General features: G+C 38.9%; 1 protein-coding gene across 1 annotated transcript in view; it reads left to right on the forward strand.

Annotated features, from left to right (window-relative positions):
* ube3b (ubiquitin protein ligase E3B) overlaps positions 1-20,735 on the forward strand; it is a 56,958-nt gene that overhangs the window by 7,669 nt on the left and 28,554 nt on the right. Inside the window, exons 3-12 of the mRNA XM_043715495.1 lie at positions 471-639; positions 3,602-3,722; positions 4,681-4,740; positions 6,919-7,023; positions 7,508-7,604; positions 9,963-10,048; positions 10,838-10,920; positions 14,458-14,563; positions 18,089-18,209; positions 18,819-18,996. Of these exons, the coding sequence (XP_043571430.1) occupies positions 479-639; positions 3,602-3,722; positions 4,681-4,740; positions 6,919-7,023; positions 7,508-7,604; positions 9,963-10,048; positions 10,838-10,920; positions 14,458-14,563; positions 18,089-18,209; positions 18,819-18,996 (1,118 nt within the window). The 5' untranslated portion in view covers positions 471-478. The remainder of the gene's footprint in view (positions 1-470; positions 640-3,601; positions 3,723-4,680; positions 4,741-6,918; positions 7,024-7,507; positions 7,605-9,962; positions 10,049-10,837; positions 10,921-14,457; positions 14,564-18,088; positions 18,210-18,818; positions 18,997-20,735) is intronic.

Genomic DNA, 20,735 nt, shown 5'->3' on the forward strand with positions numbered 1-20,735 from the left:
TGACCTGCAATCTTCTTCCCGACCTCTCCGGCCTATCACCCTCACCTTAACCTCCTTCCACCTATCACCTTCCCAATACCCATCCCCCAAGTCCCTCCTCCCTACCTTTTTATCTTAACCTGCTTGGCACACCTTCCTCATTCCTGCAGAAGGGCTTATGCCCGAAACATCGATTCTCCTGCTCCTTGGATGCTGCCTGCTCTGCGCTTTTCCAGCAACACATTTTCCAGCTCTGATTTGAGAGGGTCAAAAGGCTTATGTTTCCTATTGGTACCAAGAGACAGTATGCTAACTGCAGTGAAGAGGCTTCATGAGGCTTTAAATTGGAAGTAACTGAAGCATGCATTGAAGAAACGAACATTAACACTCTGGTCTCAGCGATCAACACCATTTCAGAATCTCATGTTCTGCTGTTGAGCACTAGCATTTCAGTAAAATTCTTAAAGATTCTGTTGTTACTTTGTTCCCAGGGGCAGCAATGTTTAGCACTACACAAACTTCCAAAACTCAGTTTCTGGACAAAGCCCGGGCAGCACGAGAGGAGAGGAAAGGGCAGAAGGAGCGTGAACGAGCGACTATTCAGATTCAGGCACTCGTCAGGAGGTACCTCTGCCGGTGTCGGCTGCTTCGAGAAATCAGGTCAATTTTGTTTTATTTTGCAATAATACTTGTAACAATGTGATGTTCAAAAGGCTAATAAGAGGGCAGAGAATAATCTTGAAATAATAGGATAACATAAACAAATTCCTGATTAAAAGTCAAAATAGTCAAGGTCTTAGCAAAATCTGTGAGCTTTGTAGAAGCAAAGACCATCTAAGACACTCAAACCTGCAGAAATTCTTCTAAAGCCTCAGTTTTCAGCCTTTTAATTCTGGCCCCCATTGCTATATCCCAACATGTAGTGTAAATCCCGGGTGTCTCCCACATGTTTTTAATAAAAGCACACTTGCCCAAGGGAAAGCTAGAAGATAATAAAATGTAGGAGCTAAAGCAGGCCATTTGACACTATAGTCTGCTCTGCAATTAATGCTCAACTTCTTTTCCTGCTTTTTCCCCATAACCCTTCACTCCTTTATTAATTAAAAATCTTGTCTATCGCAGCCTGGAATATTCTTAATAATCTAGCTTCCTGGAAGATCTCCAGCTCTCAAATTATGACTGTTGGTCCTAAATTCTCCCAAAAGGAGAAATGACCTGTCTGCATCTTTCCTGTTAAGCCTCCCAAGAATCTTAGAATCCCTATAATGCAGAAAGAGCCAGTCAGCCCACTGAGCCACGGTGGCTCAGTGGTTAGCACTGATGTCTCTCAACTCCAAGGACCCGGGTTCAATTATCTGTGTGGAGTTTGCACATTCTCCCCGTGTCTGCATGGGTTTCCTCCGGGTGCTCCGGTTTCCTCCAACAATCCAAAGATGTGCAGGTTAGGTGAATTGGCTATGCTAAATTGCCTATAGTATTCAGGGATATGTAGATTAGGGCATTAGACAGGGGTAAATATAGAGTAATAGGGTAGGAGGGAATGGTCTGGGTAGTTTGCTCTCCAGAGGGTGGTGTGGACGTGTTGGGCCGACTGGCCTGTTTCCACACTGGAGGGATTCTGTGAAGTCCTATATAGTGAGTACATCTGACCCTTATCACAGTGACTGTCTGAAGAGCACCCCAACCAGACCACCCTATCCCCATAACCCAGCACTTCCCATGGTTAATTCACGTATCCAACATATCCCTGGACTCTGCAGGGCAATTGACAATGGTAGATCCACATCTTCGGACTGAGAGAGGAAACGAGCACCTGGCAGAAATCCATGCAGCCACGGGGAAAATGTGCAAACCCCACCCAGACAGTCACCCAAGAATCAAACCTGGGTCCCTGGTACTAATCACTGTGCCCCCACAACCTTCCATGTTTCGATAAGGTCTCTCTTCTTAGCTACAATAAGTACAACCTCTCCTTGTAATAGAGTATCTCCATACCCACATTTAACCTGTTGACCCTTCTCTGTTCTGTACCCTGTGCCAGTATACATTTTCTTAGATAAGGAGACCATAGCTATTCACAGCTTTCAAGCTGTGGTCTAACTAATGCCCAACATTATTGTAGAGAAACTTCCCTATTTTTATACCCTATTCCCTTTGATATAAAAACCAACATTCTATTTGCCATCTGCTGAACTTGGATGCAAGCTTTTTTTGTTTAATACATGAAGACCCCAATTTATCTGTGCTGCAGCTTTCTGCAGAACGTCTTTACTTAAATAATATTCAGATATTCTTTTCCTGCTACAGGTCAAAATCTCGCACTTTCTTACATTCCATCTGCCAAGTTTATGCACAGTCACTTAATCTGTTAATATTGCACTGCAGCCGCTTTGTCATTCTCACTACTTGTGTTCCCACCCACTTTTGTGTTATCCATAAACTTAGCAATAGTATATTCACTTCTGTCATCCAAGTCGTTAATATTTTGTAAATAATTGTGACTTCAGCATTGATCCCTACGACCCTGCAGCAATCACAGGTTGCCATCTTGAAAATGCTCCCTTTGTTCTAATTCTGTCTTCAATTTGTTAGCCTCCTTTATCCATGCTGATGTACTACCCCCAACACCATCGGCTATTATTACATAGCTTAGTGTGCAGTATCTTATTGAATGCCTTTTGGAAATTGAGCAAGCAGTAAACCTCCCTTGTCCGCTAACTCCTCGACCAAAGAAATACAGTAAGTTTTTCCAGAAACCAAGAAATGAAACACAAAACAGCAAGTTCAACAAGTGAAAAATGTATACAAGACAAAAGAAATCACATAACTTTGTTAGAAAAAAGGGTGTTAGGTAGCTATCAAAATGACCTTGGACTTATGGTTTTGTTTGGTTCAGTTAATTTAAAATTATTCACGAATGGGAATAATGAGCTACACATGAGTAATTTGACTGTTTAGAACTGAGCTTTCTCAAACTTAAAAATATTACATATTCAAATAACAGTTATAATCTGCATAAATTTCCAAAGCCCCTAATGCCTGGTGTAGCATAGTCTTTCCAAACTAGAAGACCTTGTAGTTTGGTTCTTAAATTAACTGACCTCAAAAGAGCTTGTTATAATAGGCCAGACTGGGAGCAAGGGCAGAAAGCATTGAACGTTCTTCCCATCCGACTCTCTAGTAAAACTTGTTGACAGGAAAGTTGGGTAAATCAGTGTCTAGTTTGGCTGTGGCGTTGTCCACATTTTGCATGGACTGAAAATATGAAAATGATCAATGGACAGTAGAATGAAAAAGTAAGCTTTTAAAAAGGACCCTGTTGGCATGACTGCATTTTTATCTGGATATCCTGAACAATACGTCTTCAAGATTTTTTGGAATCATAGCACTGCCACCTTTCATAGATGCTGCTTAGTTTAATGAGAATGTTGTGACTTAAATTCACTGTCGTACATCTTTAATCTCTGCTATTTCTCTTTCTCTATTAGACCTTAGGCCTTACCAATGTTTACCAATGTAGGCCTTGATATTACGTATCTTAAAACAAAACCATAAGTGTCATCTTTTTGAGAGCCACTTGTAAATCTCATCATTGTTTAAATGGGTGTTGTTGCCTTTACAGATTGGAAGTTGATGATTTTTTTGATACCTATGAAGCAAATTCATCAAAAAGAAGTGCGCTCGCTATATTTAAAATCACAAGGAAGTTTCTGTTTGTGTATCGCATGAAAGAAGATAAAGATGTAAGTATGCTGACAGAAGTCAGTTCTGTCACCTTGGGTGGGGAGGGACAATTCACTAGTTTATTGTTTCAGCCATGTTGCTCCTTTTAGAAATTTAGAGTATTGGGCTAAAGAAAATAAAGTTCTAATTTTATTCTGATAATTTAAGAGGAGGTCAGATTTCATTTGTGTGTCATCCTGTATCAATTTCTAATATTTCACTTAATGTGATCTTAAATATTGCTAAAACAGATGGACAATTTGTTCCAAGGTCAAAGGAGTGGCTGAGAAGCAGGGAAAACATTACGTTACAGGATGTAGTTTTATGATCGGGGTTGAGGCAGAGATGAAAAATCTTTGTCCTTTTAATTGATGTTATAACTGTTGACACCAAGTATCTGAACCTTTCTGTTCCCCAAAATCAAAGACTGTCATGTTGATGAGCACAGAATTCTCATATTTCGCAATTCTGGTAAACTAATGAATCATGAAGTCACATCTTGTACAACTTGTAAGAAATATCAACATGTTGCTCTATGAATTTATAATTGCAAATTTGACTTCATTGTTTCCCCACTTGCTCAGATATTGGTCCTGGTAAGGCCATCTTTTACCAGCCATCATTAAATTAAGAACATAGCCTACTCACCTCATCCTATAGTTGCCAATGCCATAAGTGTAATTTCCTATTGTTAAAAATGAAAGAAGGCTCCTTTACAACCTCCACTAGCATCAAAACTAACTTACTTTTGACAACTTTTGCCAACAAGCTAAAAGAAACTGGGGAGTTGAGATTTTGCCAAACGTACAAAGTATGGCAATGGCATTGCAAAATTCATCCTCCTAGTCATTGCATGGGAGATCAATCATTGTCTATGGAAATTTGGAAAACTATTTATCAAGGCTAAGAGTATTGTGCATATACTACTCTATTCTCTATCTGCATAGGTTGTTTGAGTAATGAGTTATATCTTTTCAGAGACTGCAAAAGCTGTGTCGCTGTATCCTTAACAGCATGGAAGTAGAGAATGAGTCCAAGGTTTGTATGTATTCTTTGAGTAGATTTCAAATGTGTCACTTATTTATTATTATGGTTTAGTTAATAAATATATTGCCCAATGCGGATCTCAACCTTACAGACTAACGATCATATTTAGTTCCTCGTCATATATTGTTCCAATTCGTGTTGCCATCAACCTGTCAATGAAAACTAAGAGCCAATGGTCTTTGCCATCAGTCTAGTCTCAATTTATTTGCCATGTTCGATTAATAAACTTGAATTGAATTTATTGTCACATGTACCAAGGCACAGTGAAAAGCTTTGTCTTGAGTAATACAGGCAGATCACATGCTTAAATAGCATAGATAAGTAAATAATAGGTAAACAGCAGTAAAAACAGGCGAATGTTAAGAGTTTGAGTCTATTCAGTATTCTAACAACAATAGGGTAGAAACTGTTTCAAAACCAGCTGGTGCGTGTTCAGGCTTCTGTACCTTCTCCCCAGTGGTAGAGATTGTAGAAAAGCATTGTCAGGGTGGGATGGATCTTTGAGATTGCTGGTGGCCTTTCCTTGACAGCGGGCTTGGTAGATGGATATTCTAGATGGGAGGTCAGCCTTTGTGGTTGTCTGGGCCGAGTTCACCACTCTTTGTAATTGTCTCCGATCTAGAATGGTACATTTGCCATACCAGGTAGTGATACATCCAGTCAGAATGCTCTCGATGGCGCACCTATAAAAGTTGGCAAGGGTATTCACCATCATGCCAAATTTCCTCAGCTGCCTGAGGAACAAGAGACTTTGTAACCAGTGCATCCACATGAAGAGTCCAAGAAAGCATGTTGTGGATGATCACACCTGGGAGTCTGACACTCTCCACTCATCCCACCTCTGTGCTGTTAATGTATAGGGGGGGCATGAGTAACATCCCGCTGAAAGTCAATAATGAGTTCCTTGGTTTTGCCGGCATTGAGAGCTAGGTTATTCTCAGTGCACTATTTTTCTAGGTCTTCTACCTCCCGTCGAGTCTGTTTCATCGCCATCTGAGATTTGACTGACTATGCTAGTGTCATCAGTGAACTTATAAATGGCATTAGTCTGGTATTTGGTGACACAGTCATGGATATACAGTGAGTACAGTAGGGGGCTGAGTATGCATCCTTGGGGGGCTCCAATGTTGAGTGTTAGTGAGGATGAAATATTGTCCTCAATCTTCACTGATTGTAGCCTATGGGTCAGGGAACTGAAGATCCAGTTGCAGAGAGTGGATCTTAGTCCAAGATTGATAACTTTAGTAATCAGTCTGGAGAGGATAATAGTGCTGAAGGCTGAACTGTAGTCAATGAGTAGGATTCTTACATTTTGGTGTCAAGATGTTCTAGGAAGGAGTAAAGGGGAAGGAGTAAACTTCAGGGAACTTTAATTTGATTGCTTCTATCAGTGTCCATGACCGGTCTGTAATCCATCCCTATTTCCCCATAAATATTTTACAGGTATGTTGCAATTTGGAAAGGGCACAATGTATAATAGTGCAGACATTAGAACTTAGAAAATACTGAGAAGTAGTGCTAGTGTTATCACTGAGTCGGATGCTCCTGTCACTTAAATACCCCACATATTCTTACTAAAGTGTGTTTGTAACTAACTACCTTCAGGAAAACCAATTGCATTTAAGCCACTGATGTATGATGTGTTGTCTCTGTGTGGCAGTTGTTACGCAACTAAAACTAAATTTAACATGTTAGTTATGTGTAAATTAGTACTAATGTTTTATGAAAGCAATAGAAGAGCTGCCTCTTGGAATTTCATGGCAAATGGAGTGGCTCAAATTTGTTGTTTGTGTATGGTAGGAATTTAATTGACAAATGGAAATATTTAAAGTTTTACCTTGCAGCCTGATATCCTGCAGGACTGCAAGTTCACCACATTGTATCTTACCATGTTGGTGTCTCATTTGTTCACAGAGCCCAAGTCAGCATTGCATGAAGTATTTATAGACACCTTTGCTTTTGACCAAATTCCTATTGACAGAACGTTAAGCAAAATTTGGACAATGCAGTTAATTTATGCACTTACAATTTTCTTTTTAATATGTTGGTACATATTTAGCAGTATAATGGATTTGTGTTCCTCAAGTGTTCTCAATTTTAATTTGGAACAGGATTATCGACTGATGATTCCATTTTAAATATGTTTCCAAATCTCATGGCTATTTGTAGGTTTGGTATGTGTCATTAGCAGTCTCCAAAGATCTCACCCTGCTATGGATAAAACAAGTTAAAGACCTCCTCTGGCTCTGCTGTGAGTTTCTGAAGCACTTGAAGGTAAATTGAAAACTGCAAATGTAAACGTATAACTGTGTGTGGAGAGGAGGAGACTGCTGTTGAAACTAAATTGTTCATTCAAAAGATAATTATTACCTTGTTGTAATCTGTAGGATTTCTGTTGGCAATAGACATGAGTATTTACTAAGGGTGTTTTTCCAGCATTTTCTTTTGCACTGAGATACCTCTGGGTCCCTGTCACTGAGCCAGGTACTCCTGTCGTTTAAATGTCATTCACATTCTCACTGAAGTATATTTTAAACAACATGTGTAATGTATTGCTTCTGTAATTCAGTTGTTTCACAACAGAAAGAAGTAAACTAAGATGTCAGCTAAAACTAAAATTGGTATTCATGTATCATGAAAGCAGTAGAGCAGCTGTCTTTTGGAATTTAATTTAGTAAATGGATTGGCTAAAATTAGTTTTGCTTAATTAAGGATTTAATTAACAGATGGAAATATTTAAAGTTTTTTTTTATTGCAGCCTGATATTCAGCAGGACTGTAAGTTCATCACATTGTATCTCACCATGCTGGTCACATTCACAGACACCACAACCTGGAAAATACTGAGAGGGAAAGGTCAGTGGCAAAAACAACCTCTATAGTGTTAATTCCTGCATTAATTAACCAATAACTAGACCTTTTCGTCAATAGATTTTGTTCTGGACTTTTGAGATGCAGGAAATTAGTTCCTATCTATTTTTGACTTTTTTTTTGTGGGTTCTGTATTTCTCACCTTTCTCTTGGATTTTGGTTGATCAGTGCATCTGCTCATATGTCCAACTTTCAAGCTTGTGCTTAACTCCTATATAACAATACTGCAGTGATTTTAGTTCATTTGTTTCCCCTTCCTCTGAAGAATTGCTTTTTCTCTTCTATCAGCCCAACTACAAAAGTAGGAAAAGAGTATCACATTTTCTATTTCTGTTGATGTAAAGGGAATCAGAACAACAATGAATTGGATGCATAATGTTATCACAAGCCCATATGCACATTTTTTTGATGCAACTTATTTTTCTTCCCTCTAATTTTCTCTTCCCCCGCCCTTCTGAAGATGCTGACTTGTGCTGGAGAATATCTAACATTTATAAAACTATATATTCATGGAGCTGTACAGCATGGAAACAGACTTGTCGGTCCAAGTTATCCATGCCGATCAGATATCCCAACCCAATCTAGTCCCACCTGCCAGCACCTAGCCGATATCTCTCCAATCCCTTCCTATTCATATACCCATCCAGATGTCTTTTAAATGTTGCAATTGTACTAGCCTCCACCACTTCCTCTGGCAGCTCATTTCACACACGTACCACCCTCTGCATGAAAAAGTTGCCCCTTAGGTCTCTTCTATATCTAACCCTAAATCTATGCCCTCTAGTTCTGGACTCCCCAAACCCAGGGAAGAGGCTTTATCTATTTACCCTATCCATGCCCTCATGATTTTATAAAACCTCTGTAAGGTCACCCCTCTGCCTCCAACACTCCAGAGAAAACAGCCCCAGCCTATCCAGCCTCTCCCTGTAGCTCAAATCCTCCAACCCTAGCAGCATCCTTGCAAGTCTCTTCTGAACCCTTTCAGGTTTTACAACATCTTTCCGATAGGAAGGTGACCAGAATTGCATGCAATATTCCAACAGTGGCCTAACCAAAACTCCTGTACTCAATACTCTGACCAATAAAGGAAAGCATACCAAATACATTCTTCACTATCCTATCTACCTTCGACTCTACTTTCAAGGAGCTATGAACCTGCACTCCAAGATCTTTGTTCAGCAGCACTCCCAAGGACCTTACCATTAAGTGTATAAGTCCTGCTAAGGTTTGCTTTCTCAAAATGCAGCACCTCGCATTTATCTGAATTAAACTCCATCTGCCACTCCTCAGCCCATTGGCCCATTGTAATCCGAGTTAACCATCTTCGCTGTCCACTACACCTCCAATTTTGGTGTCATCTACAAACTTACTAACTATACCTCTTATGCTGACATCCAAATCATTTATATAACTGATGAAAAATAGTGGACCCAGCACTGATCTTTGTGGCACTCCACTGGTCACAAGCCTCCAATTTGAAAAACAACCCTCCACCACCACCCTCTGTCTTCTTCCTTTGATCCAGTTCTGTATCCAAATGGCTAGTATTCCATGGAATCTAACTTTGCTAACCAATCTCCCATGGGGAACCTTGTCGAGCACCTTACTGAGGTCCATATAGATCACATCTACTGCTCTGCCCTCATCAATCCTTTCTGTTACTACTTCAAAAAAAACTCAATCCAAGCCACAGCCATGTTGACTATCCCTAATCAGTCCTTGCCTTTCCAAATACATGTACATCCTGTCCCTCAGGATTCCCTCCAACAACTTGCCCACCACTGAGGTCAGGCTCACTAGTCTATAGTTCTCTGAATTATCCTTACCACTTTTCTTAAATAGTGGCACCACATTAGCCAACCTCCAGTCTTCCGGCACTTCACCTGTGACTATCAATCTTCTGGTGTTTTATCAAAGTAACTAATTCTGTGAAGGGGTGCATTACCAGGTTTTTCATAGCTGAGTTCAGAACTATCCATATCCAGTAGCCCAATATGTATTTTCAGGAAGGACACTCGAGAGTTAGATCAGAAGTGAGAACTCGAGCTGTTCAACTTCCATCCTCTACTCAAAGACTTTGGACACACATTTTAGAGCTCCAATTGCTCGTTCAGCACAAGTAGAGAATTAAAACTAAATGTTTTGTAGAGGGCACTACATTTACTGATATGTAATTTGTGTAATTTGCTTGTACATAGGTTTAGTCTGTCACGCAGGCAACATAGCTTGGAAATAGTAGTCTTCGATTTGTGAGTTGGTTTAAATCATGTTTAAGAATGTCACACTTGGAGATTCAGTGAACTTGTTCATGTTACCAATACTATTGATTTTCCTTGCTAACAGGAGAAGTCCTGAGGCCTGCCATGAATCACATCTGTGCAAACATCATGGGTCATCTCAATCAAAAGGGATATTACACAGTACTACAGGTTTGTTCACAAATGCTGCTCAAAATTAGTGTTTAAAAACCTAATTGTTGTAGCTAATTTGTGAAGATGGAGTGGGACTGAATTTTGTTTTTAAATATATTATGCCTGAATACCTAATAGGAGCAAAAATCCTATCATCAGGTCAAAGGGTCTCCAAAGAGAATGCTGTGAAATTGTCATGTAGAGTTTCAATTTGCTGTTTTTTGTTCCTGGGATACGGGCTTTGCTGGCAAGCTCTGCATTTATTTCGTCATCCCTAATCACCTGTGAGAAGTTGATGATAAACTGTCGTTTTGAACCACTCCAGTCATGTGTAGGTGTATCTGCCCTGCTAGTAGGCAGAGAGTTCTCGGATTTTGACTTGATGATGAAGAAGGAATGTTAACGTAGTTGTAAGCCAAGATGATGTGTGGCTTGAAGAGAAATTTTGCAAGTGACAGATGTACACCTACTGTCCTCCTAGGCAGCAGAGATTGTGGACTTGGAAGGTTTCAAAGGAAGCTTATTGAGTTGCTGCAAGCCAGACACACTATCCCTACAGCGCTACAGTCTGCTTCCTAATGTGAGACATTATGGGTTGGTTGTTTGTTTCAGACCACGCTTAATGACCAACAAGGCTGATCAGTTTAACCTGCTAAAACTGGGCTTGCCTATCAGAATACAGCAGCTTGAATTGAAGTCTGTCTGTACAGGAATGCACAAGTTAAAGCTGATTTCACTGTGTGACTGTAAAATATAGTATTCAGAGTCTTTAATTTAGTAACAAAGAATAAGTTTCTTTATTCTCAGATATTGTTAACAAATGGACTGGCAAGATCCAAACCTTCTTTGTCTAAAGGAACGTTAACAGCCATCTTCACCCTTGCATTACGGTAAGGAACTTTCAGATCAAACTTCATTTCTGGTAAGCTTGCCATAAAGATGGCAGTTAAGCTTTCAACAAGAGAAATAACACTTATAGATTCATCAATCTTTTTGGAGAGGCAAATGAACAATGCAAAAACAAATTCTTATTTGAGTGTTTTATCTGTACCCCTTACAAGCATTAGATTGATACAAATATTCTTCCTTTTGTTATTGGTACATCAGTATAGCTAATGGCCATTTGCAGGCCCAGCTCTTCAAGTTGTAACTGTGTGGTTTCATCTACCTCTGGACATCTGTGGTCTGTTCAGCTGTAGAATGCAGAGGAATCGTTTTTGATGCCTCACCTTTTATTGTTCTCCAATAAAAGACAAGAGAATGGTTTTAGGAGGGAGGGTTAACCCATCTTCCATTAAACAAATAAGGAGTTGTATTAAAATTCATTTATTTTTCCTTGCCTTCCTATCCTTGTTTTGCATTTTGAAATTGTGCCCAGTGGCATTTGTTGAGGTTCGCTATTCAAGGAAATTCACTGGTGTGAATCCAAATCCCATTATTCTGATGCAAATCATTACACCATTTTTGATGGTAAACTTTGAGCAAGGCATTTGAAAATAGTAACTCTCTTTTATCCATCTTATTCTATCTTCCAGTAACATCAGACAATGATTCTCAGTGAATCACATCTGAAATAGCCACTCTGTTTGCCTGCACTCCAACTTGTACACAGCACGATCCTAGAAATAGTAGTGAATGATCATGAATTTGTTTTTAGTGGTAGGTGAGTAAGTAATAATGGCTAATTGATACAACTCCCTGCCCTCTTTGAATACTGATAGAATTTTGGTTTAACAAACAGGACACTGCTACCTGAATCATGGAGATTATGTGCTAGAGTATGGTTTGATCTCCAGAATCCTTTGATTTCTAGTAAGTAGCTGTACTAGCTGAATCATGCTTTTGCAACGTTTTTGTCTAGGTTGTGGGGGTTAACAAAAAGCTCAAGTGATTTTGCTTTAGATCCAATTCAAATCTGGATGTGCCCTGGTGTTGAAATGGGACTTGCTATTCAAGAGCTTTTGGTTCTCGTGCACAATCTACTGCTGTGCAAGTAGCTATTCCAATTTGGGTGCATCCAGCTATTTTCTCTCCTGCCTAACAGATTGATAGCTTCTGGATGCAAAGCCATGTTTCCTGTGTGTTTAATATGAATGTTAAATATTCTGGCATTGCAGGCTGCATGATAAACAATGCTCTTCTTTTTGAATGTGTTGCATTTTAGGACTAGCACGTATTTTCTAGCTACTGGTCTCACTGTTTGATGACCAGACCACATAAAATGAGCTGTAAACTAAAATTCAGCTTGATGAAGAAGTAAGATTGACCAAGATAAAACAGATTGTATAAAGTTCTAATACCTCAAACTCAAGTTATTTTAGAGCAGCTTACAATCCTTCAAGGAGATTAAGGAACTTTAAATAATTTCTGTTTTTATTTTCTGGAGCACTTAATGAGATAAACAAGCTTGTGTTTTCTACTAATCTCTGCTCAAATATTACTACAGCAAATTAGTATTCCATGCAAGCCAATGAAAGGCTCTGGTACTTAGTTCTTAGTCTGTTAGACTGCATATGAGACGCTCAGTAAACATCCATACTTGCCATACGGGCTGAAGTGCTTACCAGGCAGTTTCATATTTCATTCTTTCAGAAGCAGTTGATGAAGGAGAAATCCTATGTCAATCTTTTACTTAATGTCAGATTTATTGCCGAAGGCAACATTACAAACGTCTGCCTCCTCCTGAGCCAACTCCTAGAAGTCTCTTTGCTCAAGTTTTTAATCAGTCACTACTTGTATGTCCTTAACAAAAATTACACAAATAATATGCCAATAAAATTCACATTATGCTTTTTGTTTGGTAGCACAATAATCAATTTTTTAAAGAATTGCAACTTTCTAGAGATAGCATATTAATAAATTAGAGTATAATATTTGGATGTGTAATTTAAGTTGACACACTATTGTTCTATTGTGGTGTTGGTTGATCATTCAATGACATTAAAGACATTAATTCAGCAATTAGTACCCAGTTTAGTGTCACTATCATTAATCCAGTGTATGGGGAGATCTCATCATGCGAGGGAATCAATGAGCATTCTTGTGCAGGTTGTTTATGTATTCCTGGGGTGGGAAGGCCCTTGTTCAGGCCTGTGTTGCTGACATTATGACTCCACCCACCTGACATCACTGAGCAGTGAGGCCGTGGGTGAATGCTGTAGTGGCAGCAGTCACTGCCTTCTCATTGATACCACCTTTAAATAGAGCTGCTGGCATCTGATTGGCCGGAGGTTTTCAGTGAGTGAGATGTCTACCCCCCAGGGCCCTTGATCCTGGCCAAGTTCTAATTCTGTCCAGTTAAACCCCTGACTGGAATTTAACTTGGTTGCCCTTCCCATAAAGAGGTTATGTGGGCCTCCCATTGGCTCTCTAGCCAACTGGCAAGTCTCCATCACCTCCAGTAAATCCAGTGCATTTTGTATAATATCTCTGAAGCACCTTACACTATTTTATCACAGATGTTTTATCATTTTAATTTGTGAAGAAAAATTTGCCCAAATCTTCCTGTCTCTGGATCATCGAAGACCAGATGTATGACCAGATTTACATACAGGAATCGTGCAGAAGTTCCGATATTCTGAATTACTTCAGAGTTAAAGGGAAATTTCAACGTTCAATGGCAATTCCTCTGCTTTCCAGGATCCTCTTTGAAAATCTTAGACTCTGCATCACAGTTGGAGACTTGGGCTAATTCTGTGGAACTGAACAAATTAGTAAACCAGGAAATGTTAGACAGAAAAATCTAGGCTAATTCTTGAGTAACTCCAGCACAGGCAACTTGCAATCCCATATCTCTGTGCACCTCCCCAACCTCCCTACCTCCACCCCACCCCCCACCCCAACCAAACATGTCTCTGAAGTTCTGTGTCCATGCATCTGCTTACACCCACCCCTCTCCAATTACACGTCTTCTGTCTGCCTGACCTGCCAGCTACCCATTCACCTGTCTGCCACCTTGCCCACCTATACACTGTACCCATTCATTGACATTAATTAAGCTAGTGCAGCAAAGTGGGGTTCCCTGACTTCCCTCTGAATCTATAGCATTATGATAAAATTCTTTGAGAATCACTGCACTGTACATGTCTGTGAAAAGTGGGCTGAGACGTTCGGGGAAGAAATTGTAATGCAGATTTGAGGTTGGGGGATGTTTGAACAGAGCAACAATTTAATGATGATTGTTGCTCCTTGGAAAAATCTGAACCATAGTGTTTTCTAATTAGAATTCAATCTCTAATTAAGGAGAAAGAAATAGTAGGATATACCAGTTAAATTAGATGATAAGTTAGAGGAGAATTTTGTTGGACATAAACTAGTTGGGACAAATGATCTGCTTCTTTGTTGTGAATTCCCTGTGTGATATTTTTGGTTTAATCCATTTGTATTCACATGTTTCTTTTAAAAGTTAGTTTACTTTCTTTTTCCAGCCCGGTGGTTGCTGCCCATTTCTCAGACAACCTGCTCCGTTCCTTTCTTCTGCACATAATGTCAGTCCCAGCACTGGTGACACATCTGTCTACGTTAGTACCTGAGGTATGAAATGTCACAACTAAAACTCTGCTTGCAACTTATCTGTTTCTTTAGATACCTTTTTTACTCAGTTATATTTTTGAAAAGTGTACTTTTTTCAACTGGCACTCCCTACTCCCCATATTGCCAAAGTCTCTGCAATTTTCAGTTTCATCTAATGCGGACAGGGTGGCTTACTCTCACTAAACCTCCTTCAATTTCACAGAAAGAATGCCAGTAGTTGTCAAGTGGTTCCTACTCTTCCTCGTTACCTTCAGAGTGCTTAGCTAATATTATATAGGATTCAAATTGTTATCCCTCACAGGGATAGTGTGCTGGAAATCAAGTCTATCTAACTAAAAAAAATCTATCCCCCTATTTCTGGGGTCATAAGTTTTAAAAAAATTTTATTAGTACGCAGAATTCCCCTGTCTTTTAGACTCAAGTTGACAGAAATCATGGACAGGGTTTGTGTACCTAACAAGAATTGATATTTATTACAAATAAATAGATTTTAACTGCAGTAAGCCATTATGAACCTTCAGCATGTAATTGTTGTGACGATGCTGCTCTTTTTACAACATTATGCTGTCCTCGGTTTTTCTTTCAGAGAGGTTGTAAAAGCAGCAATTCGGAAAAATCTAGTTTTGGGTCTTAGGGTCACTTTGATTATGGCTAACAGATACTGCCTCGGGAAAAAGGCTTTCAAGTTTTTAAACAAGCACTTGTACAATGAAAAGGGAGTGGCCAGTTCTCCCAGTTCAGCTTGTCTCTAGTTTGGCTTGATTTGTTTTGAGCAGTCTGTTTGTTTACTGACAGCAGTCAGTCAGTTGTTGTGAAGCTGCTGAACCTAAAGAAGCAGGTCTATGCTGATCCTACCTTTCTTTGACATCTTTCCCTTAAGACCCTGTGTTTCATTTTATCTTTTGTGCCAAGGGGTGTTTATGGGAAGTGTTGCAAGTATTTGGAACAGCATCCTTAAGTTGGGATAGCCTGGGTATTTGGATAGTGTGGTGCTGGAAAAGCACAGCAGGTCAGGCAGCATCCAAGGAGCAGGCGTTTGCCCAAAATGTCGATGCTGGCTGACCTGCTGTGCTTTTCCAGCACCACACTCTCTACTCTAATCTCCAGCATCTGCAGTCCTTGCTTTCGCCTAGTGGGTTTTCTGATATAGGTTGTTATTCTATATTCTGTCCTCCTTTGTGTTTCATTTGGTAATCTTGCAAATAAATTCTGTTTTGTTTAAAACTAAGTAGTTGGGCCAGCTGCATTACTCCTGGAATGTCCACTTACACCTGCTTAAAACAACCAGCAAAGTTAAGGTCTAGGCTACTTTCTGAAATGATTTGAAGGGGCTAGCCTGGTCCATAACACTCCTCTACTAATTAAAACTCTAACTCCCTTATAAACTTTCCCTTTCCTAACACACACACAAAATTAAAATGGATATTATGGGTGAGGCCGTTTGTTAAGATGATCCTTTTGGCTTCTCGAGGTGCTGCTCCTTGATCTTCCTTCAGGTACTTTCACTTGCTTACAGGAAGCATACGGTAGTTGGTTCGTATACACAGTCGCTGACTTACTTGTGAATAACCTCAGCTTACATTAGCTTTTTTCATCTATTGTAGGGAAAATGTTAAAAGATTTTAAGGACATTATAGCAGGGCACTTGGATAAGTTAAAGGTAATCAGGCAGAGCCAGCATGATTTTGTCAGTGATTATTTTTATTTTATTGAATTCATGAAAAAGCAACTTGTACTCTGAATAAAGGGGAACTGGTGTTGTACTTGGATTTCCAGAAGGCATTTGATAAGGTGCCAATCAAAGATTGTAGCAGAAACTGAAAACTCATGATTTTTCATAACATATTGGCATGGATAGAAGATTTGCTGGCTAACAAGAAGCAGAGAGTAGGAATATATGGGTCTTTTTTCAGGCTACATTCTTGTTTACCAAAGGAATAAAAGATTACTGGAGATATGCAGGATTGTAATGTTAACGTTAAAATCAGATCAGGCATGATCTTATTGAATGATGGAGCACACTCAAAGGGCAAAGAGGCCTACTCTTGTTTCTTGTTCATATGTTCAGGCTTGACAGTTTTAGAAAGCTCCTTCCCTTTTGGAAATCCAGTGGCTTCTCCCTCAAATATTCTCACCCATGAGCTGTTCAACCATGTGGGAGTTAACTACATAGTTGTTCGCAGATAGAAGTCCTTTGTCATTGATAACTGGTCTCTAGTCTGCAGCCCAGTCTGTTGCTGGCCAAAGCTCCACATGAGTACACTCAGCTTCCACCACAACCCTTGCCACAGCAGCTGTTGTTAAAAAAAACACAAACAATGAATATCAGGTCAATTCCTTTTAAAAGGTGCAGCAATCTTTCGACTGTCCTTGGCTTTTAAAATAGTCATTTTCCCATTTCCAACAACAATTAAAAATGCCAAAAAATACAAAACAAAATCATGGTCTTTACAACAGAAAACACTAGAACTACAGAATGGGATGACCAGCACTTGAAGGTGAATGGTGTCTTTTTTCCCAAGTGCTGATGATGCTGTTTTGGTTTTCTATCTTTTTTTTTGTTTTATTTCAGATTTATTATTTTTGATTTCTGCATTATGGTACACTGCAATCTGTGCATTATCTCTAGATTCTTCACCTTTCTACCCATATATTGTGGAATGAGTTTTTTTAAAGAGTTGATGTATTTCAGTTGTGTCTGTGAAGACTGAATTCATTTCTCTCTCTCTCAGTACATAATGAAAGCAGATACATCATGCAGACTTTTCAATTAAGGGAAGGATTAGTGGGAAATATTTCCAGTACATCAGAAGCTACTAAAAGCATTTCATTGCTCAGATCAATTCAAAAATAATAAAATACTGAGATTTGATTGGAATTTTTTTGTAAAACCCCTTTTTCCCTTAGTACCATTTTTAGGAAAATGTTTTCTGTCCCTTTATAGAATGTGTGGAAGTTTGGACTCAAATAGCTGTTCCATTAACAAAAATAAATGTCTTTGATGCTATTCAGGTCATTCTTCTGTTTTTGAGAGCAGTTGCCTTTGACATACAGGTCATTCTGTTATGACATGCATTTCATTAGCATGAATCATCTAAAATGCAATTGACCAATTGTGGACGTTGTTTGGATAAGGTGAACTTTGTGAACGGGTTTAGCGATTTTCTATTAGTGATCTTCTACAGTGCAACTTTCTATAGTAGTTTTCCATAGCGCAATTTTCTATGACAGAAGTTTGCAAAGGAACACAATTGTCGCATTATAGCAGAACAACCTGTGTGTGTGCTGCTGATTTACTCCGTTTCTTTGCATTATATCTTGTGATAAATGTATAATCATAGATAGGAAGTTCAGTAGAAACTGTTTTTTGCTGTGATCACAGCAGTTTCTAAGTGAAATTCTGAACTGAAAGTGATGCAATGTGACTGTCTCACACCAAAGTTCTCTTATACCACATCCAGTTTGCTACTAGATATCCTCCTCCGCTCCTCACCAAATCTTAATGAATTGTCCCTTTCTCTTAAGTGCATGGCTATGATCCATACCCATGAGCTACTCCGGAAATTCATCCTGTTTTTAAGTCGAGATGAGCAATGTGGCGATATCTGTGTATGCTTGGAGGGAAGCCATACACTTTGTCTGCAGGGTGAGTGTTTCAGGAATATTGACTTACTCAAGGTTACACTTACATTGGCAAAATAAAAACACTGCATGCCAGGTTCCTAGTTATCTTTTATGTCACTTACTGAGTGGACCCTGATGTTGTGTTCTGAAGTAAGATAATATCAGGGCACTCAGTGATATAAAAGATAATTGGAAGTGACTCACATGATTTCCCTTCCTGAACATCTAATAAAGTTGGGTACTACAATTTATTTCCAATTTCTAGGGTATTGAGAGAGAAGATAAATTCCCAGTACTCAGCACTCTCCGTGATTTTTATTGGGAAGCTGCATGTGAATTTGGTGTAACCTTGTATATGATGTCTCCCATGGCTTGACCAGTTTACTGATGCTCACTGTTCAAGCTCAACCATTGGGGGGGGAAATGTGGCCAAGTGTGACAAAGCTGCAAATGCTCATCGAACCAGAGCCTGGTATGAGTCAGGGAAAGTGAAGAGAAAATTGGGAGGGGAACTGAATTAAGTTAATCTTATTTGGAATATGGAACAGAATAGTCTCTGAATATTGATAAAAGTGGCTGTTCGTTCTTAACTTTAATTTTTTCAAAATTAAATCTGTCCAATTTGACACAGGGAATCTAATTTATCTGGCCTACCTATCTGAGAAAGTTTTGGAGGAAGAGACACATCACTTGGTCAGTGTGTTGACTGCCATGCTGTCGTATTGCCAGAAGTATGTATCTCAGAAGAAGTCCAACCTGACACACTGGCACCCAGTACTGGGCTGGTTCTCGCAGACTGTTGATTATGGGTATGTGCTAGCAGTGGATATCTGTCTCATTATGTTTATCTGATAATGTCTGTCAAGCTGATATTGTGTTTACTTATTTTGGTTTCACTATTCATTGATCTCTATAATCTGAAGCTCTCTTAATGGAATCAGTGGTTTAGGATACTCATTTGTACAGTATCTAATGTGTACTTTGCTTGACCTGGGGAGGATTTAATACTAGCACTGTGGGGTAGAAAGTGTCAAAATGTTCCAAGCACCAGAACTTTGTTAATTTAGTGTCAGCATTTAATCAAGTTTACAAAATAAAACTTTCCTACCCTTGGCAATTACTGCTTGCTGTCATTAATTTGCAATTATTCTCACCATCTTGCAATATTAATTTTTTTTAATTCAAAAATTTAGTGGGTTGTGGCATTTAAATCCCACCTAGGGGTGATGTCTTAAACTTTCCTTTCTTGTTGTTTAGATTCACTTAAGACTCTTACATTGTGGAAACCTAAAACAATTATCATTGAGTGTGCATCCAAAGTATGTGTCATACATAATTTAGCACGAAATCCCACCATTTTAAACTGGTTCCACAAGAATATGTAACAATATATGGTTAGAAATATAGATTCGATTAAGAAATTAGTATCATTATTTTAGTTCACCACAAGCATATTAAAAACATTGATTTGGAATTATCATGGTAAAATCCATTTTAGCTAGCAGGAAAAAAAATACCTAAAAGGGAACATGGAGAATTCATGCGTATGCTATTACCAAGGGTCCTCGATTTTATCAACATCTGACTTACGAACACTCGTAATTATGAATGCAATCCCATGAAGTGATATAATTTTAAAGATAAACCACATGAATGTTTCCTGCACTTACAAACGACTATTTTATATTGCCCTGCGTTGTGTTCCAATGTGCATACAAATAGATTTATGAATGGATCCTGTTTGAAACTGGGGGACTGTCTGTAATTAAATGAGTGCTTACCACAGACAACAGAAAAACTATAAACAATAATTTAGAAAAATGTGACAATAATAATTCAATAAAAAGGAAGCTTGACCAGGCAATGATAACATCATACCTGGGCATGTAATTAAAATATTAAATACTGGATACGTTATGTAAATCTTACAAATCCAGAGCTTTAAGCATTTGTGAAATTAGCTGTTTTGAACTCAGCAGACAAAGTTATGACGGAATCATGCCTGGTTGAAGTTAACCCTAAAGAGAGTTAAAAGCTATGTATCACTTCAATGCAGAAAATGCCAATGCACGCATTGTCCTCAAGTTGACAGTTTCTTACAAGACAACCAGAAAGGCAGTTTGTGTTTTAAATAGAAAATCTCTCACTAGTATAGAAGAAGGAGCTCTTCTAAAGTTGGACTAAAGACACAAGGTATAGGTATACCAAACCAGCTTTACACTGAGCCTTTTCCCCAGACCAGATTACCAAGTGAAAGTCTGTTTCTCACTTGTGATATACCAATGCATGTAAGACTTGAATCTAAAACTTCAGGTGTGGTTCTTTCCTTCAGTATTGACATTTTCACATTGAGTTGGGCTTTTCAAATTCCAGTTTTCACCTGATAATAAAAGTTATGACACAAATAAATTTCATGACAACAAAATGAAAACTTGATAGTTGTGTTCAATGCATCATTTCAGAAGTGTCAATCGAGAAAATTTCTCCATGGCTCCATCATTAAGCATAAAAGGTACAGTTAGTAAGTTTGCAGATGACACCAAAATTG

This window comes from Chiloscyllium plagiosum, chromosome 25, assembly GCF_004010195.1.
Source record: "Chiloscyllium plagiosum isolate BGI_BamShark_2017 chromosome 25, ASM401019v2, whole genome shotgun sequence".
Classification (NCBI taxonomy): Eukaryota; Metazoa; Chordata; class Chondrichthyes; order Orectolobiformes; family Hemiscylliidae; genus Chiloscyllium; species Chiloscyllium plagiosum.